At 40.5% G+C, this 25242-nt stretch overlaps 1 protein-coding gene across 5 annotated transcripts in view; it reads left to right on the top strand.

Moving 5' to 3' along the window:
- Positions 1–25242, top strand: part of MYPN (myopalladin) — a 108839-nt gene that overhangs the window by 28796 nt on the left and 54801 nt on the right. For 4 of the 5 annotated variants that reach the window (XM_072995195.2, XM_072995194.2, XM_078390836.1 and 1 more), the window contains exons 2-3: positions 7439–8308; positions 19785–19960. In XM_072995195.2, the coding sequence (XP_072851296.2) occupies positions 7439–8308; positions 19785–19960 (1046 nt within the window). The remainder of the gene's footprint in view (positions 1–7438; positions 8309–19784; positions 19961–25242) is intronic. The other variant, XM_072995197.2, reaches the window with a different exon arrangement.

Here is a 25242-nt window from a genome sequence, read left to right as displayed (position 1 = left end):
TGTGGGCACACGAGCTGTAAGTCGCCATCGAGAAATACTTATCTGTCCTCCAATCCCAGATTTTGGGAAGAACCCTTGGGAAGGGAGAGCCAAGATGGCAATGGCCACCACCGCCACAAACACAAACACACACAAACACACACACACACACACACACACACACACACTCTCCCAGACACCAGGCATGGAAACACCTGGCTCCTGCCGCCTGCGCCTTTACGGATTGCAGCCAGAGGTGGAGTGGGGAGTATCCCAGGCAGCCGCTGCAGGTTGGAGGAGTGGGACTCTTCAGGATGGTCATGGTTGGTTTTGTGTTGCAGTTTGGGCACTCGGGCTCAAAATGGTTCACCATCACTGCAGTAGGGGTAGCTTGCAACAATAAAGCGTGCATGCGTGCTGCTTATATACTGCCCCATAGCACTTCAAGCACTCTCTGGGCGGTTTACAATTATGTAGGCTACACATTGCCTTCCAAGTGAGCTGGGTACTCATTTTACTGACCTCGGAAGGATAGAGGCTGAGTCAACCTTGAGCCGGCTACCTGGGATTGAACCCCAGGTCGTGAGCACAGTTTTGGCTGCAGTACAACAGTTTAACCACTGCGCCACGAGGCTCGTTTTAAACCTGATTCTTGGAAAATCAATTTTTCTCCCAGCTACTCTGGTGTTGCAGATAAGGTCAAAGGGAACTCAAACACCTAAGGAGGGTGGTGGGTAATGTCATAGTCCTTGCATCTCAGTCCCAAGACTTTGTGACTTTGCTATACCACTCCTTGTGTAACATTGTCTTGTTTTGAGCATATAAGGCAAAAACAAAAGAAAATGGCTCCTTAAAGACGAACTGCTATACAGTATTTTAATGTGAGCTTTCATGGACAGGTCCTCTTCCTCAGACATAAGAGTGGATGTAGATGACCAATGTTTATACATTTATACATGGCTCCAAGCCAGAGATTGTATTAGGGCACAAGTTGCTGACCTAGCAATGACTTCGTTTTTAGTAACTACATGTCCCATGACATTCTTCCATGAAGATACAGTCTTGTAAAATATGGGATGTATGAATATACCTTGATCCATTTAAAATATAAAAGGTTTAAGTCCTGTGGATTGAAATAGGTTAGTTAACTATCATCTTGACTGTCATTGAAGACTGGAAATAGTTATTGTTGGCTGGGCTGCCTTACGCCTTTAAACTTGCACAAGCACAGCTGATTGAAAAAAACAACAACAGAATAACTTTCAGTTATTTCTTTCTCAGTCTGGGCAGAGGTTACCATATACCCTGAAGCTGACCCAGCTGTTATTTCCAGCAAAAGATTTGAAGGGATTGTAAACACCGAACACTGTGGAAGGCAGGATTAGAACAACATTGGAAAATCAAGCAATTGGTTAAGAAATAAATTTGCAAGTCCACACACTTTTAGAAAAGGATAAATAATGAGGCAGTAATTTTATGTAAAAGGACCTGGGATCTAACTGATCACAAATTATAAATATAAGCCAGCAGTGTTTTGGTCTCTGGCAGGAGAACTATTTTTGGAAAGCACAGCAGAAACATCATAAGCAGGATGTGATACCTTCTAATCAGCATAAATCACTGCCTAGTCTGAATATTGGATTGCTCATTCGTAGTTAAGCTGAATCAGAGTATATGTGTGGATGCTTTCTGAGGGACGGGAAGGAAATAATTCCAATAGAATTAATTCTTTGAAAACCCATATCTGTACAACTGTGACCTCCAATCTGATCAGAGGCAAGTGACTGGACAGAATTATGCTTCCTTTGGCACTACAAAAACATCTGTGGGGTATCAGATACGTAGGAGACTATGGCTGGGGGTATGTATTTGGCTGGGTAGGTGACCCTGTCCTCTCCCTTAGTGTCATTCTTCTTCCAGAATCTGAGCTCTCCTGTCTGCTGGGAGAATGGTCTATCTGGAGCACAGGAGATTCCTAGCAGAAGGTCTGGCACCCTTACTGTCCAATGGTGAGGAGGATGCACTGGGGTTAAGAGATCAGTCTCAGGCAGGAAAGCAACTTTATGATCGGTTGGGGACTTACCGTACATAGGGTCTGCTCACACTTGTCTAAATGCTGCATTCAAGAACAGCCGTGTTCTGATTTTTCAAACCCTTCATATAATTCCTGATCCTTCCAGTATTTTCTCCTCCTTTTTCTGCCAATATTTCTCCACAGGTCAAAATTTAAAGACCTTAGGGAAGATGAGCAAATTTCTATGTCTCTCATTTTAAGTCCCCACTAAGCTGTGGGGTGACTTTGGGTGACTTTGGGCCAATAATATAGCCTGGCCTACCTTATAGGATTTTTCAGAGGATAGAATAAGAAAAATAAAGAGGATTATATATGTGGCCTTGAGAATTTGTGGGTGTATGAGTATGTGCATGTGCTTACATGTATGTGTCTGTGCATCTGCATGCACATGTGCATTCATGTATATACGTGAGTTAATAGAGTGTATATATAAGATGGCTGTTGCTTGTGTGAGGGAGGTGGACTGGATTTTGCAGCAAAATGTCTCTGAAAAAAATGAGTTTAAATATTAAAATACAGTTCTGAAAGCTCTGCAGCCTTTTCTCCCTGTACACAACCAAGCATCCCCTTTTGAATAAAGGTGAGACAGCATTCTTTAGTTACTTGTTAAATTTGCAGAGCAGGAAGCTGAATAACAAGCAAGACAACCTGGCTAATAATAATAATAATAATAATAATAATAATAATAATAATAATAATAATAATAATAATAATAATAATAATAATAATAATAACAACAACAACAACAACAACAACAACAACAACAACAACAACAACAACAACAACAACAACAAATTATAATTATAATTATAATTATAATTATTATTATTATTATCATTATCATTATCATTATCATTATCATTATCATCATCATTATCATTATCATTATCATCATCATCACCATCATCTTAGAACTGCAGAGCTGGAGGGAACTCTATGGATCATGGAATCCAGCCCCTGTTAAGGAGGCACAATGTGGGAATCAAACTCCCAACCTCCGGTTCCACAGCCAGATGCCTAAACCACTGAGTTATCTATCCAGCAGTTTTTATTATATTATGATGGCAATGAGTTTGAGGGTGCAGAAGAAGAATGGTTTTCATTTTATCAGGGGGAATTTCATCCCATTATTAATAAATGTTAGCATTTTAAATGAGACAAATATCTGCTCCCCCCACTATGAATAAATATTAAAATTTAAAATGCACGATAGAATGCATTGCATAGAATATTTTGCTTACATTTCACAGTTGCAGAGTGCAAGACGGTAGTGGAAACTGTTACCTTCTCTGTCGCAAAGTGTGTAGATTTGGCACTGACCACTGATAGCCTTATCCTCTATGAATTTATCTAACCTTTTTTTCCCCAGAGCCATCCATTAGTGGCTACCATTACATGTGATTGCAAATCCTCCCATTTAACTAGGCACAGTTTAAGATAAGAACTTGAGCTTGTCTCTCTGAGTCCTGACTCAGTTTTACTGGATGACTCAGTATTCTAATATTAGTCATACTTTTATTATATTAATCATTATTAATGCATTTAGTAGGACTAAAGTGTTGATCAGCAACATTGATGAACTAATTTCCTTATTTTTTCCTAACTTTAATTGATTGATTTCAAGGGGTTAACTTCTATCAGCAAATACTAGTTGATAGGGTACAGGTTAAGGCTGCAATTGCTTTTTGGGGAGCAATTTTCGTGCAAGTACATTACTGCAATATGGAATTTAAATACAGATTAAAATAGCCCTTAATATTGGACCATATTAAAAGGCCATTAAATTGTAAAATGGTTTGATATCACTTCCTATGATGTCTAAAAAGAGCTCCTTTAAATTGGTTTTCATAGCATCCAAATTAATTTGCTTTTAACTGATGAGTTCATGAGCTGAGATTTTAAATTGATTGATCGTTCTAATAGCTTCCCGTTATTGATCCTGTGTATATAACAGGGAGGCTCACATTCAGATCTGGGTTCTGTCCCAGAGCTGGGAATTTGGGCCCATAACCTTCTCTAAGCTTCTTCACAGGGTTGTTGTGAAGATACAGTGAGGTGAGAGAGGACCGTGGAGGTCCTTTGAGGAAATGCAGGGTATCAGTAAATACTTTGCCAGATGTTTGGAGTTGTACTCATGAATTTCTTGTTGTTTTCATCCAAATGTTCTGACACATCACATTGGATCCTGTGTATGAAATGTTCAGATGAGAGGTCGCCAGTAAAATGTAGGCATTTCTAGTGGGGCAGGATCTGTGCAGGCTGAGGATGTTAGTTGCATATGCAGGTATGATAGGGAAGCAGCAAAATACTTGAGATAGACTTCCAGACATGGAGTGAAGAGAGGTTGTGGTACTTTGGATTATTTTGCAGATAGTATAACACACAACATCATCTCCTATGTGATGCTTCAAAAACCTGCTAAAACCGTTTTTACTAAATATTATATCCAATGCAAAAAAAAAAAAAGAGACAAAGTCTCAAGATGTTTAAAAAATGAGATTATTCTTATTTCAAAGCATTTTTCCCTGAAAATATTTGTATAGCCTTCTTCAGGGATTGTTAAAAGAGGACAATACTGTATATATACATTAATAATAATTAAAAATTATAAAAAAATATAATTATAAAAATTAAAACTTGAAATAAATGCCATAGGTCATATAAATGTACCTTTTATTAGCTTACACTTAAATTAATTAGAAATTTGTCTCTTTTGCATTGGATGCTGTTCTGGTTTCCTTTTTGACTGAACATTATCACAGTGAGACATCAACAACTATACTCCATTAGAACAAGAATGACTGTATCACATTATTTTCAGTGGTGTCTATGGCCCATCTCATGCAGTCTTTAGAACAAGAACAAGAACAGGTCATGTGTGACTTTCCAAAATGTTGTTAGATTTTAGCTCCACTCATCCTTCATCATTTTATTTATTTACTGTATTTAACTTATATGCCGCCCACACTACCCAAAGGTCTCTGGGCAGCTTACAGCAATCATGAGCCATGATGGCCAGGACAGATGAGGACTTAAGTCCAGTAGCATTTGGGATGGAAGGGGCAGAAACCATTCCCTACCCTGAACTGTTTTAGCCTTTGCTTGCTTGCTTGCTTAAGCCAGGAACATCTAATATTGCTAATACTGCTTTTTTTAGTTTGATATTCTCAAAGCAGTTTACATTTAAAGCAAGATACAATAGAAGCATTTGCTGAACTTTGCAGAACAGTCATATGAAGAATAATCAAGAAAATGCCAAGGCAAACAAACAAATAGGTTTCTCTTGGTCAAGGGAGAGATCCCATGTTTGCCTAATCTCTATGAGGAAATCTTTCCATGTACACAACTTTTTTTAAACAGGCCAGACAAGAGCACATCAGCCTAAGTCTCCATAGCATCTATTCCTAATGCCCCCATGTGTCTGTTATATCATGTAGGGCTTCTGTTAACCTCACACACAGCACCAGAGTTGTCTACTGCATTGATTTTTTTTTTTTTTTTTTTTTGAGATGGTATACTTAACATAGCCATGGGTCCTCTGATGTGGTTTCAATTCTATATCTAAGCCCCCAGCTGGCTGCATTACACTTAACTGCTCACGTGGCTCAAGAATGCTCTTTTGAATCAGCAGTACTGTAGAGCTGGTCAACATTTCTCACAAAGCTCTCAGTCTTCTGCAAACCAGCTGCCCCTTTGCAGGGACTGACTGGCCGTCTTGACACTCTTGAGCAGGCATCAGAGCGTTGAGCTTGAATTAGACGTATTATTTTCCACCAAGGATCCCTGACCTTCATTCAAAAACACTCAAGGCAAAACTACACACAATGTGATGTGTGGCTTTGCATATAATCTACAGGGCTTTTTTAAAAAAAAATACACACACACACAACAACAACAACAACCTGGAAAGTGTTAACTGAGACAGAACATGGAAAGTTATGTTTTTAAAGGAACCAGTTACAGTTATAATTTCACACAAATTCCAAATAGTTGCTGTCAAAAGCATCCACAGAATTTGACGGGGGCGAGGAGCTGCACAGTGGTGTCTTTACATAATTCTCACACAAAGTACAAGCCACTATAGCACAGAGCATCTGTCTACATACATTAATATAGACATTAGACATACAGTATATAGACATATAGACATTAGACATATACATATATGTCTAATATACTTCAGAGGCCACTCTCCATGGACATCCATTGCTGCATTATGGCTACTTTTAAAATAATTTTAACAATAACTTTGTGCTTTTTAAAGTTCCCATGCTACAAGCTGCTGTCCACACACATCTCCCATTCCAGTCTTATAATTAAGAACAGCCACTCCCCTTTTAAAAATAACTAAAAGTTGCAGTTACACTGCAAAAGGAGTGAGCAAAGTTATCTATCATCAAGTTAGAATCATAATGTAATTACACATGATTTATCAGAAAATAATTAGTTATAATTAACTATTATTTATGACTAGTTGCTTCCATGCTTTGAGTTGTAAATAGGAGCCAGTATGCAAAGGAATTCAACAATTTCTTCCCTGCTGTGACCTAAAGAACTATTTGCTTGTAAATTGAGTTGTTCCTCAGGAGATTGTCAAAGGAGTGGCTTTTCTCAGGTTACTGTAGGAGGTTGAAGTGTTTAAATCTCCTCTCCATGCCTATTCTGATTCCAGTAATCCCTTGTGTAGCAATTCTGCCCTTTCTACCCTGGTATGTGCATAAATAAAGTAAATTATGTAAACACTCTCTCTCTCTCTCTCTCTCTCTCTCTCTCTCTCTCTCTCTCTCTCTCTCTAATGGGTAGAATGGGTGGCATCACCACACAAGGAATTTCAGACCTTTGTATAGATTAGAGGTGGCCAACTGATGATTCTATGAGTAATTTTATCTAGTTCCTTGGAGTTCTGTGAACAGTGCTGTAGTGATAAATTTTGATATACAGAGCTCATCAAGACATTTCCCATAGCCATGTTTATACAAAAAAATTGGAAAGCACATGATTGATCAGTTCAGGGCACCTACTTCATTCCAGAATGCATATCCCACCTTCTTGCTAATCAACCTATGGAGGCATATATGATTTTCCTCCCACCCATTATATTCTCACAACAATCCTGTGACATACGTCAAGTTCTGAGTGAGAGAAAGTGGCTGATAGGCACCCAGTTTTATGGTTTGGTAAGGATTAGAAAATGCACCTCCTAAGTCCCAGCCCAAGACTCTGATTGCCAACTCCGCAGTGTATCCATGATAAGGATCAAATCCTAACATAAAGAGAAGCAATTTGCCTGGTTAGAAACATTCCTGTTCTCCTCTTTTAATTCAGAACCAGCAACAGACTTACTATTGATGAGGTTATGGTCCTATTTGTACTCTTTGTCAACAGCATGCAAGACAATACTTCAGAACCTTCTACTTCAATAACTCAGCTACTGCGAGAGAGCTATTTAGCTGAAAACAGCCACCAAGGGAATAGTGAAAGGAGTAGATCAGAACCATCTCCACATTCTTTGCATTGTGGCACCTCCCCTGAGACTTCCGATGAGGTGGCGGGACAAGATGAACTTCCTGATCTTTCTGCCTTTTTAAGCAAGGAAGAGTTGGATGAGAGTGTGAACCTGGCCAGACAGGCTATCAATCAAGAGCCACTGGAGAAAAAAACAGACGAACAAGAAATCCATGTATTTTTTCCATCTGAGTTGAAAAACTCTGGAAATACTGTTTCAAGCAAACCACAGCCTATGGGATCATCAGCTTCGAACAACAGCCTAAAAAAACAGCCCTTGGGTTCGGAGGCAGAGTCGAAAAAGGAATTCCTCAACAAGGCTGCTGATTTCATTGAGGAGCTTTCTTCTCTTTTCAAAGCACATAATTCCAAAAGAATCAGACCCAGGACATGCAAAAACTACAAGAGCAAACTTGAATCTAAAAATAAGGTGGCCCAAGACAGTAATGCTGCTTTCTCAAATCTGTCCGAAAACAGAGAAAGGCTTTGCGTTCCAGTACCTCAAGATTTAGATAAAGCTGTGCACTCCCTTGAAAACCCAGATAACTCTCAGCAGGCAGACTTGGAAGATGTCAGTCCAATAGAAAGTTCAGGGTTAACAACAGAGTCATCCACCGCATCTTTTTATTCTGAGGAGCCTATAGGCCAGCCACCACGTTTTACTCAAAAACTGAAGAGCAGGGAGGTCCCTGAAGGAACCAAAGTCCAGTTGGACTGCATTGTAGTAGGAATTCCAACACCTGAAATCAGGTAAATGTGTCCCTCTTATATTTGTGTAACAGTAACTTTAGCCAGAATGGGTGACTGTAATCAAATGTCTTCAAAAAGTTCCTGTTTTCACACCAGAAACTGGACATTTATCTCTTATCAACCCTTTCTAGTCATTATTCTTTTTGTGATCTTGAAAAAAATGGGTCCTTTCTGACTTTGATAAGAGGACTAGTTCTGGCTCCAGGTTTCAGGTAGCTTTGATCAAGGTAGATGAACCTGCCTCATCTATGTCACCCTTGTCTTTTAACTGGTACTCTGGCTCATTCTGGACCCTATCAACTGGAGGCTAAAATTAAATAAAGGAGAATCGTGTGCTACCCTAGTTGGGAGGGATAATCTCTTCCTCCACCCCAAATGTGTGGGCTTCCCTTCCTCCCTGGAGCATAGTTGCAATCTCAGCAGCTGAGAGATGAAGGGTCAGCTTTTTCTCCCAGCAACAATATATAATTGTAAGCTACCTCTGTTGCAATGTATTGTGGTGGTTTGATCCTCAATGGGCAGTTAAAGTTCACTGGTTTTACAAAAGAGATGTTTCTTTGGAGATGAAAACTGCTGGAATGGCTTTGTTGATATGGATCAATACAGCCTCTTGCATTTTCAGATTCTTCTAGGATGTGGTTATGGTCACTGAATTTAATGATTTTTAAATGTTTTTCTAAATGTTATTACAATTGTTTTTAATTGTGGTTTTAACATTTATACATTTTAATAGTTTTAACATAGTTTTTAAAGTCTATTATTTTAGTTCTAATTGTTGTGAGCCACCTTGGGTCCCCCTATGGGGAGAAAGGGGGCACATAAATAACATAGGCAAGTAAGAAATGAGTAAACTTTGGGGCCAGTCATATTGAACCCGGACTTCAAAATTTGCCATTGCATCACTAAATAAGGGTGCTTCCAGCTAAGACATTTGTTGCGTAATCACCCTGCTTTATTCACAGAACTTTAGAGGTAGTCCAGTCATCATCTTTTATCTGTAACCCACAGTGTTGCACGATTACCATATTTTTCCGTGTATAAGACGCGCCCACGTATACGACACCGCCCCACTTTTCTAACCCAAAATTAAGAAATCTAAGTGGGGCTTAGTAAGTGGAGGGGAAAGCAGGGATCAAAGCCCTGCAGGATCACTTTGATCCCTGCTTTCCCCTTCACTTGTTTTTGTTCTCTCCTCAGCTTACTTCCATGTATAAGAAGACCCTCAAATTTTAGTCTAAAGATTTTAGACAAAAGTATAGTCTTATACACAGAAAAATATGGTATGTCTTTTTGTTTTACTTTCCACAGGAAAATATTAAGGAGAGAAAGATAGTTGCATTGTATTTTTTTTAATTGGTAGTTCTGGGAGCTGTTTTTCTGAAAGCACCTAGGCAGAGATTCAGAAGATTCAGTTCTCATCTCAGTCATTGGCTGTCTCTCCTCATGATCTGCCATCGTGAGCCATTCTAAATATACAAAATGGAATCCTTACATTGCCATCAGAACAGTGAACATCATAAAATGCTTCTGCACATTTTTGTACACAGTGTATTGCTTATCAGTTATATATAAACCAGTTCCCAGTCTCCTAATAATAATCTAGCACCAGACTATGATAACATGGAAGTCAGGGTAGATTATACTGGTAGGATCATAGAAGGAACAGGCTCAATTCTCAGTGATTCCTGTCATGGACTATTTCTGGGATGGGCAGGTTCCAGAAGTCCAGGGGGGCACACATATCTACCCTGGACCTTGGAGGTCTGTAGCTGCTGCCCTTTTACCCCACTCACCCCAAATTATTTACTTTTTAAAAAGCTGAACAACTCCCCTGTGGTGTCTAACGATCACAGGAGGCAATTTCACCATGGCTTTGGCTGCTTCTGGACTATTCTCGGATTAGGAAAGGCTGTCTGAACTTCACCCATCCCTGGTCTGCTGGATGAAGCAAGCAGGCAAGAAACAGTAACATTCGCTGCACACCGGAAGCCAGTGATGGCCACCTGAAACAGCCAAGAGACCCAGCTGCCATGTGATCTCTCTTTACACTCACCCTATTTAAGAGGTCATCAGTTGTCCTTATGGGAAAAAGTAAAACATGAGCATTAGAGGAATGGAGCAATCCAGCTCAAAAGCTGGAAATAATTCATTTAGTCAATAAATTCATGAGCAACAAATTAAAATGTTGTTGTTTTGTCTTGGTTCTAAAGTGAAATTGCATTATTTTAATGTTTCTTCTTACACCCATTCATCATTTAAAACAATTTTTAAAATATTTGATGATACAACAGTTTAATAGATTAACTAATAAACCTGCAGAATTTCTTAATATTTAAAATTAGCAAAATTAGTTCACATGATATCATGTTATTGTTAAATTCTGCCATGTGAGCTGTACCGCCAACGTTTCCAAGTTCTGGGTAGGCATACATGCAGGTGGAACCCGTTAGGGCATAATGGTTAGAAAGAGCCTTGCAACGCCATCCAAAAATACCCAAAGTTCTTTGTATCCTTCTTCCACTGTATCCAGGTGGTTTGCTTAATTACAACATATTTAAAAACTATTTCCCCCAGATTGCTTCACACAGAAAGAGATACATAACTTAATTCCCCACCCTTTCAAAGTGCTATCTTAATAATAAATAGTTGGGTTGGATCGAGACTGAGTTATACTTAGAGTAGACCCAATAAAACACATGCAATTTACCTAGTTCCCATTTATTTCAGTGAACTTGCCAATGATTAACAGTGGATCCAACCTTTTCTTAGGTCTACTGAGATATTTTAAAAGCTGGACTTCAATATTTCTCAGAACTGACTCATGTACTATGTACTGATGGGCACCTCTTGATAATGCATTGCTCAATGACTCATTGAGGAATGTGTGAGTTGTCTCTCTTGGCAAACAACAGTGTTTGATGTTATTCCATAGGAGGTATAAATTCAGGGATGCTCAGTCAGTGCTGGCATTTTATGCCAGCAAGTCACCAACCGTATGCAGTAATCATCATGTGATGATGGGCATGCATATGTGAAATCCCTTCTCCAGGACTTGATTTGAGTAAAAGCCTTTTTGATTTTGTAAATATAAGGCTGGTGAAGACTTTTTAATTTCATTAGGGGGGAGGTCCATCACAACTAGCATAGGTATGTGCAGCTTTACCCCTGGTCTGTGTAACTTGACTGAAATTTGCGATACAGCACCACAGTATGCTATAGCTAGTATAACAGAGATCACGGGTGGCGGGGGAGGATGACCAAAAATGTGTAGTGGGGGGACGTTCCTCAATGTAATCAAAGAATGTTCTAAGAAGTTTAGAGTAGCCTTCTGCAACAGCACCCACCTCATGTGTTGGACCACAACTCTCATCATCTGCAGCTGAGAATGTTGTAAATTGTAGTCCAGCACTTTATCAATGACATCAGTTTACGGAAAGCTGGGATAGAAAGTGTATATCAGAGCTTGGAAAATATCATTTTTGGATGAAACTCCCAGAATTCCCAGCTAACATGATCACTGCTGGCAGGCGATATCTGGGAATTGCATCAGAAAAGTACTTTTCTCAAACTGTAGCTTAAGTTCTAAATAGTGACAGTCTCAAGAGCTCACAATTACTCCATAATTATTCTCCGCTTTCTGTTCTCTACTAACACTTGTCACAAGCAGAAACCTTGTTGGTTTTTTACTCCCTTTTCACAAGCTAACTCTTTGATTTTCTGTAGCTTGATTGGCAGAAAGATGTACAGACAGATAGGTAAATACTTATTTTCATCAGTCACCTGATATTGCATCTGATTTTTACAGGAAGAAAAAAATCAACTAAATGGATAGCGTTACTAACTTGAAAAGGCACAATACAGTAGACTTAGAACATCATAGAGAACCGTAGTTAATTGCAATTGCTAACAATTGAAGTACAAAATTGTATGCATATATCAGTATTCAGATGTGAAACCCAGGGAAATTTGATGAACGTTAAAACAAACAATGTGGCCATATGGCCCCTTGGAGGGGAGCTGACACATTTGAAGGGAACTACAGACTGGAAACAATTCTTCACACATCAGCTTATAAGGTTCGTTATGTGATTTATATATTTCTGATTTGGCCTATATTGTCTTCATATTGTGTTTATGGCTATAGCCCCCCCAAAAAAGTTGAGAATGGCTGCCCCAGATTATGTATAATTGACAGAGTTCCCTGAAGAACTAGGGAAAATATATTTGTTATTAGGCATCACAAATCAACATGGGGTTGTGAGAGTCAAAATTTAGCATGTTTTTGACATTTCTGTATAAGAGAACTTAAGAAAATATTTATCTGGAGCTGATCATCCTCAGAATCTTCTGGGAAGTCATCCTATGAACTAGAGCTAGGGATCCAGGCTCAGATCACAGCAATTGACTCTGAGTAGGTTACTTGAATGATGTTCCACTGAAACATTTTCCACAAGAATCATTTCAGGAAGCTTCCCATGAATGCAATATACGTCAGAGCTGGCCCACTGAGACTGAATACAATCTGAGTATGTCATCTAATAAGGGCAGTTTTAGGCTCTTATGTGTTTCCTCCATTGGTCATCAGTGACCCACATTTGCCACCTCTTCTCGGAGGTGCCTGCATTCTTTCCAAACAACTTGCTCACTTCTGCTAGATTAATTTTACTGTAACTTGGCACACAAAGCTAGCCTGCAAAGGATCGAGAGGATTTGAAGTCCTATAAACAGGCTGTAAGTCATGGATTTTCTATGAAAGCATTCTCTGACATGTCAGTGGGGAAAAACATGACCTAATCTTGCTTTGTTTGGGAATTTGCAACCTTCACACTTACCCTGCAGTCTCACAGTCCTGGGAAGCTATAGGATGATTGGATCTCTGTCTCTGAGGGCAGAGGCAGGGCTACAGCCATGATGGAGCTCACCTCTTCTCAGATTCCACTTGCCTGCCTGTATGAAGGCATTCACAGCTCTTTCCCTCCTGATACTGGGAGAGGAAAACAGTGAAATGTTCATGGAAGTGCTGGGTACGCAACCCCCAAAGCTCCCCACCCAGCCCTCTCTCATGCTGGCCACACAGGGAAACTCTGGATGCACAATATCAAAAGTCCTCTGAGTCCTACCCATCTTCCACACTTCTAGCACAGTGGATGTCTGATAGCTGCTATAAAGGTTTCCCTCCCATTACTCAAAATGAGTGGGAAATTGGGGTGGCGGCAGTGATTTATTTATTGAAAATATTTTTGACCTGCCTTTCTCCTTAAAATAGACCCATGGTGGTGTACAACAATTAAAAATGGTGTTTAAGTTAGTAACAAGGAGCAGATAATACTAAAAGCATCAATGAATGCAATACCAAGAAAACATGAGCAACAACAAAACACATTCCAACAATAAGGTACAACAGTCTGTTTTATAAATTCCACCCAGCAGCCATTCACTCAAGGAAAGCTTCCCTGAAGAGAAAGCTCCTTGCCTGCTTGCAGATGGACAATAAAAATGGGGTCAGTCTAGCCTCCCGTGAGAGGGAGTTCCAGAGTCTGGGAGCAGCAACAGAGAAATCCCTCTCCCATATCCCCACCAAATGCACCAGTGAAGGTGGCAGGACCGAGAGGAAGGCCACTCCTGATTATCTTAACACTCAAGTTTTAGACATACTAGGAAGAAAGTACTGTAATAGCAAATGCTGGTCCTCCCTTCTTTCCATACTGCTGGCAGGAACCTGGCAAGGTTTAGGGTCATTGGAGTGATCCAGCTTAGCAACCTAACTGCCCTCTTAGATTTCCTGTTCATATTCTCAATCCAATGCTAAGAATGCTTCCTCAGGAGTCAGTCACATTGGGTTCCATAGAAAGCAAAGACAGCTGTCGTGGCCATAAGAAAAATCCCAAAATCTGTAGGAAAGTAATATCTTTGATATGCCAACTCAAAGTGTGACAAAATAGTGCACAAGGTTCTGAGTTTTCCAGATCTGTGCTTCAGGTGTCATGGTGCAAAAAGGAAGCACAGGGAGGGACTGCTAGTTGAAGTTATGAAGTTGATGTTAGGAGGTCTGCATGACCAAAGACTTAAGAAGGAATATAGAAGAAGGTTGTAGACATTCAGATTTAGGCTCTACCACCTGCTGTCAAAACTATCTTTGTGTATTTATTGTTGGGTGCCATCAAATCCTTTCCTAACTATAGTGACCCTATGAATTGATGTCCTCTCAAACGTCTATCATTAATAACCTTCCTCAAGTTTTGCAAAGGCCATGACTTCCTTTATTGACTCAGTCTATCTCATATTCAGTCATCCTCTTTTCCTATTGCCTTCTATTTGCCCAGCATTATTGTCTTTTTCCAGGGAGTCTTGTGGTGGCACTGTGGGCTAAACCGCAGAAGCCTGTGCTGCAGGGTCAGAAGACCAAGCAGTCGTAAGATCAAATCCACGTGACGGAGTGAGCGCCCGTTGCTTGTCCCAGCTCCTGCCATCCTAGCGGTTCGAAAGCATGCAAATGCAAGTAGATAAATAGGGACCACCTTGGTGGGAAGGTAACAGCGTTCCATGTCTAAGTCGCACTGGCCATGTGACCACGGAAGATTGTCTTCGGACAAAACACTGGCTCTATGGCTTGGAAACGGGGATGAGCACCGCCCCCTAGAGTCGAACATGACTGGACAAAAATTGTCAAGGGGAACCTTTACCTTTACCTTGTCTTTTCATGATACAGCAGCCCTTCTAATTGGGAAGATCATAGTATGAATAACTTGGTCTCCAGTGGCACCTCCTTACTCATAAGAACCTTTCCTGTTTGCTTCATAGCTGCTTTTTCAAGTCCTAGTGTTCATTAGATTTATTTGCTACAGTCTCCATTTGGATTGATGCTTCTAATATCTTTAACTACTTGAATTATTCTTTGTGAAAAGTTATATAATTATTCAGTAGGCATAATTTTTGTCTCCTTAATGTTAAATTGCAATCCTGCTTTTTCACTTTCTTTCAGCTTAATCAGTAGTTATTTCAACTAGTTGTTATTTTCTGCTTTTAATAGGATATTATCTGCATATCTAAATTATTGATATTCATTCAAATAATTTAAATCTTATTCAGCTTTCCATATACTCTGCATACAAACTGAGCTGAGGGAGATAAAATACACCGTTTTCTAACACTTTTGCTTATTGGAAACCATTCTGTTTCTTCATATTTTGTATTAAGAGTAGTCTCATGTCCAGAATATAATTTACAAATCATGACAATCAGATATTGTGGCACAGCCATTCTTTTAAAATGACCAGTAGCTTTTCATGATCCACACAAAAATCTTGTTATGATCTTTAAAGTTAGACCAACTTTCTGCTGAAATCTAGCACACCATAGTAGCCAATGTATATTTGCTCTTTTTCTAAATCCAGCTTGACTATTTTATATTTCTTGCTCTCTATGTAGTAGAAGTCTTTGTTGTAAAATCTTGAGTGTCCCTTTGCTAGCAAGTGAAATTAATCCAATCATCCTATAGTCACTGCAATCTTTGGTACCTAAAAGTTCGTGTAGAAGTCTTCCACCAAGTTATTCTGAACTTATTACATTCTGGCATGGGTAAATGGGGAAAATTTATTGTTGTGTTTCCATAGTTTAAGGATTAGTGTTATCTCCCATGCTCAAAATATGTTCATGCCTCTGCAGCCCTGTTGTTTAGCATAGTAAGTCAGAACTAGAGTAAGCCTGTTGAAGTTGTTGGGGATTTGGAGAATCAACTCGTCCATACTTAATGAGCCTACTCTAGCTGTGACTACTATGCTAAGCAATAAGATTTCACCTAACGTGTAAAATTTGCGCAAAGCCTTGTTTTAACACAGTTAACATCTTCGGAAGTTGCTGCATGCTGTGTATTCCCAAAACATGTAATGGATACATATGGTTTTCATAAATGACAACATTTGCAAATATATTGATTGCATAGGCCAGTGGTTCTTAACGTGGGCGATAATGCCCCCCAGGGGGCGATTTCATTTTTCAGGGGGGCAGTAGAACGAAAAGGGGCGGCGTGGGGGCGCTGGAGCAGAAGGGGGGCGGTAGGGGGGCACTGGAGCAAGCCAATCCTGTGAAGATGGCTGCAGCCTTTTTACAATGTACATGAATATATATTTTCCTCCAATCTTAATTTAGTTTCATAGTTTTTGTCTTGAAATTTTTAGTTCCTGTATTGCGGTTTGTTTTTATGCCCTTTTTATATTTCTTTTTGCGTCTTAAAATTCGCTTGCAACTAAATCATTAAATGTTACTTTTTGGGGGCATTTCATTTTCTTGGAATTGAATTTTTTTCCAGGGGTCATTGGATTTAAGTTTCATAAATAAATAAATAAATAAATAAATAAATAAATAAATAAATAAATAAATAAATAAATAAATAAATAAATAAATAAATATCACCATGGCTAGGGGGGCGATGATAACTTCCTCAATGGCTCAAGGGGGCGTTTCTTTCAAAAAGGTTAAGAACCACTGGCATAGGCTATCAGTTTATTTTCCTACATAAGACATCCAGCTAGTAAGGAATGAAACTCCCCTTCATTTTCCTTGGGGCAATTCTCATGTCCTCCCATTCCTGTTTTATTAGAGATAAGGTCTACTGACCCATCCTTTGTACATAATCAAATGTTGAGTTGCTCTCTATATACATAGGAACATAAGAATTGCTTCAGTTAGATCCATGCAGTCCAACATCCAGCGGCAAGCCGGATACTTGGTGGTTGTAGCTCAGTGCATGAAGTGCATGGAGAAGGGCTCCAGTTCAGTCTCTAGCATCTCCAGACAGGGCAAGAAAAGGATCCTCCCTGAAACTCTGAGAGGCCACCGCTGCCCAGTGTCAAAAATACTGTACAGTACTGGGTTAAATGAACCAGTGGTCCAGTCTCCTATAAGGCAGATTTCTACATTCCAGTGATCAGATACTTTTTCCTGAAGTCATCAAATTTCTTCCCTCCGTGTACAGCAGTTGGTGTTTTATGGCATTTTACTTTTGAACAATCAGATGACATGTTTGTTAGACCACTAAAAATATAAGCAAGCTCTAGAAACTGCTTGAGTCTATATTAGCCTGGATGTTACAGAGCTAGGAGTGGTGAAGGAGAAACATAAAAGTTGGCAGACCTTTTCCTAACATGATTTGAAGTGTCGTTCTAATCTACGCTGAAATCAGAATCCAACCACTTCTGAGCTCATTCTGCGGTCCCTGTTGTGGAACTTGCGTTTAAAAAGGACACCTGGCCTGCAGGTCTGGCCATGGATTTTGGAACCTTTATGTTTCATCTGCACTACCCCCAACTCTGTAACACCCAGCCTGATGCGAAATTATGTGGAGTCGAAATCTAGTTTATGCTTGTGATTTTTTAGTATTCTGAGACAGTCTTACAGGCATCACTCACCCTTGCATAGAAGGGCCATGTGACTTCCCCCCCCCGGGTCCTTCGCTCCATCCTTTTGCTATTTTTGAGCAAGAAAATTTTGTTTATCTCTTGTGGGTGTTAATCGCCCTGTTCTCCACAATATTTTTTTGCTCTTTAAACACACACACACACCAAAAACAACAAAAAATGATCACCACAATGTCTTATTATATAAGCCATCTCATCAATTAATGCATGGGTGGTATTTAATTTTTGTTTAATCACAGTCTATTGCCAATTAGTTGCCTTGAGCACACTGGAAATTCTGTCTTCATGAGAAAGGGAGAAAAACGTCCTCTGAGTTCTCCTCTTCCTCTGGTTCATGCCTCATCTTACAAATCTCTATTGTTAGCAGCTCAACATTTAAGTCAGAGATGGGGAACTGGTTGCCTCTCAGTTGTTAAAGATAATTCCAATCACACCAGACCACTGACGGGCTCTGCTGCCTGGGGCTGATGGGACCTGGAGTCCAACAATATGGGTAGGGGCATAGGTTCCCCTCACTTGGGCCTAGCCTTTAGCTTACTGCATGTTGCTGTTTCCAGGTGTTTCTCCAGTGTTAGTGGGCTTGTTCTATGTAATTCTTCCTTTTGGTTTTGATAAAGCCCAAATGAAGGTTCACTTTTATCTTGTCTCTAGTCAGTTGAGCTAAGTAGGGACGGGAAAACAATTCAGTCTGTGGCAACTTCATTTGTTCACAGGTCTCTGCCTCTCCGAACAGTGCAAGGGATTCTCAGAAGAAAACTGGCAGGATGATCGGGACATGCTGCAAACTGAGGGGCATCTTTTGTTTTAGGAATATATAGACTGTTCTGGCTTGCTTAGGTTGAGTTGGGATTTCATGTGTGTATACGGCCCACATCTATCTTTTAGTCTATTTAGGAGACTTTCAATCCCACCCTTATTCAAAGGTGCTCTGGACAGTACACGTGGGTATGCCATCATCTGATGTCCTTAAGTTAGCCTGTGAGCTTCATGGCTGAGTGTGGGTTAAGTGGAGTTTCGGTGGTTTTCCTCCCATACTTTAACCACGATACAAGGCTGGATTAATATCTTCAGAGGCTCTAAGATTACGGTGCCTCCTCCAAATATAATGTGTGACAGGTCCGATGACTTTTTTAAAAAGTATACAATTATATTCATGAAAATATGGTAATTTAATTGTATAGCACATGACAGAAAAAGAACCACATGTCATATATAAAATCATACATGCAATCAAATTATCAGATTCCAGTCAAATCTTGCACTTCCACACTTTGATTAATGTAGACAGGTTTTGTTGAAATCTGTAAACTGAAAAGCTCAAACAGGAGCTTAAAACCCCTTTGGGGGCATTTTTAACAGTAGCTGTTATTTCTTTGGCTTACACATGTAGTACAGAGTCCATGGGTCTAAAAGACCAGCAGCTCTTTTTATCCTTATTCTCACCCAACCTCCCAAAATACAGAAGTAAAATAGAGACAAACAAAAATCACCAAGCAATGATGATGATGACTGATTATTTCACACAGAATATAAGTTTTCTCGCTAGGCAAGTCTTTTGAGTTTTGAGTTTTTACAGGTCTGTACTCAATTACTTTAGGTAGGGAGGCGGTTTTCTTGGTGCTCTTGAGGGAGGGAGAGAATGAGCTCAGAGTAAGGGATGGGTGGATGTGCTCTGTTAAGGAAGGTGTGCCGTTTGCACCATGGAAAATCCAGCACTGAAAAAAAAACTGTGTTGACCCCTTCCCTTGTTGATGCCCTAAGTGCATGCTTATTTTGCTTAATGGCTAATCCGAGCCTGCCACTCTGTCACACTGGTTTTCCATCCTATCGCACAACTTTCCTGATAGCCAAGTAGGGTCTTCATGCTCTCGTCTGAACTGAAAACATCCGTCTTAACTACCTGCAACTGAATACAAAAGATGCCGCATCTTTTTGTTTCAGTTTCATGAACTGGAGGTACATTGGGATGATTGGGCAGCTGTTTTTATTGTTACCCTGTGTTTCCAAGTTTCATCTGTGAAGTGGTTCTCACAGTAACAAATGCTGCTTTTGTTTTCCAGATGGTACTGTGAAGGAAAAGAGCTTGAAAACTCACCGGATATTCAGATCATCCAGTCAGGGCAACAGCACTCACTGATCATTGTTGAGGCTTTTGAAGAAGACACAGGGCGTTACTCCTGCTTTGCATCCAACATCTATGGGACAGACTCCACCTCTGCAGAGATTTATGTAGAAGGTAAAGATGGAAGACGCTTTACAATAGAAACTGCTTGACAATTAACAGGCAGAACGATGTATTCTGAGCTTTGCTGCTGAGTTGGTCCTGCTGCCCAGCAACAATCTGAGAACTAGGAATGCAAGGCTGTCCCCAGCTTGGTTGGTTCGGGCACTTCATTTTGTTTCTCCTACTGGAATCATCTGATGTGCCTCTCTCTGCCGCCAGTACATGGATAAGAATGAATGTGCTGCAGAACGGAGAACAGATTGCTGGAACAGACAGATAGGACAGTAGGGGAGCATGTAGCCAGCACAAAATGTATGTAAAAGCATGGAAGAATTTTCCAGCTGTTACCTAGGAATTTGCCTTATAGTGAGACCATTGGCCAATCTAGCCTGCTGTTGTCTCTGACTGGTAGGATCTCCACATCCATGGGATCAGTATTCTCTGATTCACTTACGCACAATCTGAAAATGTATAAAAACATTACAAGAAAAATCCCCCAAAATATTTTTAACAATGAAGTTACCAGAACTGACCACTAGAGGGAGCCAGAGACCATGCTATACTGTACTGTGTTTGCTAGTGAAATAGGTTACTACAATGTAAATACCAGAACAGGCACTAGATGGAACCAGATGCTACACTACGGTATGTATAGCAGGGGTGTCCAACCTTTCACCTTCCCTGGTCCACATTAGAAGATGAAAATTTGGTTTGGGCTGCACATAAATTTGATTTGGTCCGCATGGGGGGGGCAGCCCTAGCCGTCCTCCACAGCTCCACTCCAAGCGCGCTTACCGGCAGTTGCGATCTCAGACAGCAGAGGCTGCCAGCTTCGACTCCAGCGGCTTTATGGGGCCGGGAGGGGGTCCACCTATTGATGGAGATGGCACAATGCAGTCACGTAGCCCCCCTGTCCCCTCCCCTCCCACTCCTTCCTTCCCTCTCTCCCCCTCTACTGCTGTGACGTGACCCGGCCACATTCCGGCTGCGAGCGCCGGCAGTGTAACGTGAAATTTTGGGATTTCTTTAAAAATAAAAAATTGCACTGGGCCACATTACGAGCTGACCTGGGATGCATGCGGCCCTTGGGCCACAGGTTGGACAAGCCTGATGTATAGCATTCACTATTAAAATAGCATTCTACATTTTCAACATCTTTGGGAGGGCTTGGAACAGATCCCCATAGATTTGGAGATCCTGCTGTAGTTTTTTAAATAGACTTGTAGATAAGGAGAAGAGTGGTTTGAGATCTTTTAGAAGAATTAATAAAATGAAATGTTGAAGTCATCAGTAACTGGTCAATGGTACAAAACTTGGAAGTTACAACCTAACATCTCCAGACAGCATGGTCAGCTGATAACCACACTGACTGGGAATTCTAGTTGTTGTTCAGTCGTTAAGTCGTGTCCGACTCTTCATGACGCCATGGACCAGAGCACGCCAGGCCCTCCTGTCTTCCACTGCGTCCTGGAGTTGGGTCAAATTCATGTTGGTAGCTTTGATGACACTGTCCAACCATCTCATCCTATGTCATCCCCTTCTCCTCTTGCCCTCACACTTTCCCAACATCAGGGTCTTTTCCAGGGAGTCTTCTCTTCTCATGAGATGGGCAAAGTACTGGAGCCTCAGCTTCAGGATCTGTCCTTCCAGTGAGCACTCAGGGTTGATTTCCTTCAAAATGGATAGGTTTGTTCTCTTTGTAGTCCAGGGGAATTCTAGTGGTTCTAGTCTAAAAAACTAACTTTTCTTCTGCATGGCTTCTGCATGCCATTATATTCACCCTTCTAAAAAGTCAGTTTCCAGGCTCTGAAAATGATCTATCTACTTTCTTTTTCAATAGCTGTGTGAGCCTTTTCCATGTAAAGTGATCTACCTCAGCAATTTCCTCCTCTTTGAAGAATATTCCCTATTTTAACCAATTTTCCTATGGAGCAGTGGCTGAAATCCTGTTCTTAGCATAGTAAGTTGCAGTAGAGTAGTCCCATTGAATCATTGGGGATTTGTTGAGTCAACTCCTCTGTACATTTCATTGATTCTAATGGGCCTGTTCTAGCTGTGACTTACTTTTAGCAGAGTAACTGCAACTAGAATAGGCCCATTTGAATAAATGGAACTTACACATGAACTGACTTAGTCCCCACTGATTTAATGGGTCTGGTCTAGTGTAACCAACTGCACTAAGCAACAGGACTTCAGCCACTGAGTACTTTTCCTTTCCAGTACATGTGAGATGTGTGTTTGGGGTGTGATCTATTTTCTCTTTTTAATGGTTTCATGGACCATTAAAAGTGACTACCAGTGATAAATTTATCCTCCATTTCAGTCAAGTAGTTTCACATCTCTGTTGAGTGGTAGAGGAGATGGAGAAGCAGGTGCCATGGGGAAAATCGTAAACATATTTTTCTCATGCAGTCAAGTTGACATTTCATTACATTTGCAATGGTTATAAGATTACTAAGGATCACTGAGACCATTTCCACAATAGTTATGAGAGGGGACTCAGTCCTTTTGCCTAGTAGAGGAACTTAGTATTAGATCCACCACACTTGTATTTCTAATCATAGCTAAGTAAGCGGCTTTTCAGTTTGTCAGGACAATAATTAAAGTGATAGTCTGCACACAGCTTCTTTCCAGATGCAAATACTGTATAGGGAAAGTGATCTCATATAGAGCAAAAGTTGTATTGTGTGATAGTATGAATGGAGCCAAGTTTCAATCTGTTTGGTCCTCAAAGCAAGTTACAACAGACCATAATACGGTAACTAGCAAACATGCTTATGCACACACCTATTCATTATTTCTTACATTTATATCCTGGCTTTCTGTCAAGGTGCCCAAGATGGCAAGCATGGGTATCTTTTCCATTTTTAGCCTCACAATGGCCCTATGATGCAGATTCGGCTAAGATATCATAATGGGTCGTACATTATCCAATGAGCTTTGTGACTAAGTGGGGATTTGAACTTTGGTCTCTCCCCAGTCCTAGTTCTCTAATCCTACACTCCTCGACCCACACCCACAACCCAAACAATAGTTCTTGTTCTTCTTGGAGACTGGAGCCAGAGTGTGCTTCCCTCTTCTGCTTCACAGGCCCAGGTCATCCTGCAGAATGTGTAGGGAGAATATGTACTCCAGTAACTTGCCATTGCTCTTGTGCCCCCACCCCCACATTTGTTGCACTGTCTAATAACAGAGCCAGCCTTGCATATTTTTTATCACATACAGAAAGAAAAAGTTGTCTTAGTATTATCCAAATAATCCAGATCAATGCATGTCAAAATCATATTGAATGAATAGTACTGGACCCCCTGCTCCCCATGAGAGGGAAAGTAGACACATGCTGAAAGAAACTGAATGAAAAGGTTCACAATCAAAAAGTGCTTTTGATCCTGGTACGGCTACTATGTACGTAGCACTTGAATTAGCAATTATACTATTGACTGATGGAAAAATATAATTTTCTTTGCTATTATAGTATCTCCTTGAATGCACATATTAACATAGTGAAGGGTCTGAGTGTGTCAGTGAAGTTGAGTGCAATGCTTGGAGGAGGCCATAATCCATTACAGGCCTAAACTCTAGCAGGGTCACCCGAGGCAGAATGACTGCAGCTGAGACATCAGACTAAGGCATCAACCCTCTTTAAGTTCCAGTAGTGATGGGGGAAGTTGCTGCTGGGCAGCAGTGGAAGCTGAAGGTAACAGTGGTGCAGGAATCAACAGCAGTGACACTCAAGCTAAGTTTTGTTAGTACTGCGCAGAAGGTGGCTTTTGTAAACTCCTGCTGAACTTGCCTTACCATGAAAATCCTATGATGAGAAAATGCAAAATGAAAAGGGAGATAGTCCTGGAAGATGAGATTCTCAGATCAGAAAGCACTCTATCATTACTGGGGGGAAATAAAGAACAAGTACAAATAGCACTATTACTAATGATGCAACTAGATTAAAGCAAAAGGATGGTTAATTGCTGATGTGCACAGAGGTGAAAGAAAATTCTAGTGCTCCAACACACACAATTGGAACATAGAACACCAAAAGCATAAACTGGAAACTGGAAAGCAAGAAATGAAACCTACAAACTTTGCAAGCCCATTACCAATATTCTATTTATGGGCAAGTTGATTGAGAAGGTAGAAGCCAACCGGCTGCAGGTGTTTTTGGATGATACTAATAGTCCAAACCCATTTCAATCAGTGTTTTGACTGTACCATAGCACCAAGACAGCACTGGGCACCCTGAGGGGAGGAGAGTGTAACCTTGCTGGTTTTCTGAGATACTTCAGTGGCTTTCAATACTGTTGACCATGGTATATTTCTGGATAGGCTATGGAGTTTGGGGATCAGGGATCTGGTACTTTGCTGGCTCTGGGCCTTCCTTGATGCCCATTCCAAGGTGGCCCAGTTTGAGAATTTTGTTTTGACTCTTTGGATCCTCCTCTAGGCTCCACAAGGGCCGATCAAGAAGACTTCAAAGAGGGGCCTAACACCTCTACCTTTGTACTGTATATCAAAGCAGTTGCCAAATGTCTGTATCTGTGAGTTAAGAAATTGGTGTGCTTTCTTGCCCAACAATATGCAGATTTTAAGAAAGATGCATGCAAGAATGATAAAAACAGATTAAGAGTAATTATGTGATGGTCAGCTCAGTTGCTAATGGTCCGTTTAATTGTACAGAGACTTTGGGAAGGTAGTTTGCTTTGTCTCATTTGTGGTCTTTAGAGGAAGTGATTCCAGACAATATAATGCTGAGGTTTGCAGCTATTCTGGACTGCCAGAAAAGATGAACAAATGGATCCTAGATCAAATCAAGCCTGAAATATCTCTGGAAGCAAAAATGATGAAACTGAGGCTGTCCTACTTTAGGCACATCATGAAAAGACAACATTCCCTGATAAAGACAATAATGCTGTGGGTTGCCATAAATTGGAGGCAACTTGATGGCATCTAAGAACAATAATAACAACAATGATGGTGGTAGTGGTTTGTCATCAGTTCAGTTCTGCTTACAATGGTCCTCAAAAGTGATATATCAGTCTGTTTTTCTGGGACTGTGCAGGTGGCCCATGGCTGCACAGGTGCAGAGCATGTAAACTTTATCAGCCACACACACTCCAGGTAATCTTGGCTGACCTTTTTCCTGGAACTTAAAAGTCCTGAGTCCTGGCTCTGCAGTTGGACACTCCAACCCACTAAATCATGCCAGCCTTTTCTTTACAATATCCTATTGAAATTTGAGTGCTGCTGTATGTCACTCAGAGAGATGTCCTGTTTAAGGAAAAACATTTGGGGTCCAT

The sequence above is a fragment of the Pogona vitticeps genome, chromosome 3 (assembly GCF_051106095.1).
Source record: "Pogona vitticeps strain Pit_001003342236 chromosome 3, PviZW2.1, whole genome shotgun sequence".
NCBI lineage: Eukaryota > Metazoa > Chordata > Lepidosauria > Squamata > Agamidae > Pogona > Pogona vitticeps.
Note: the sequence above shows the minus strand (reverse complement) of the source record. Positions and strands in the feature narration are given on the sequence as shown.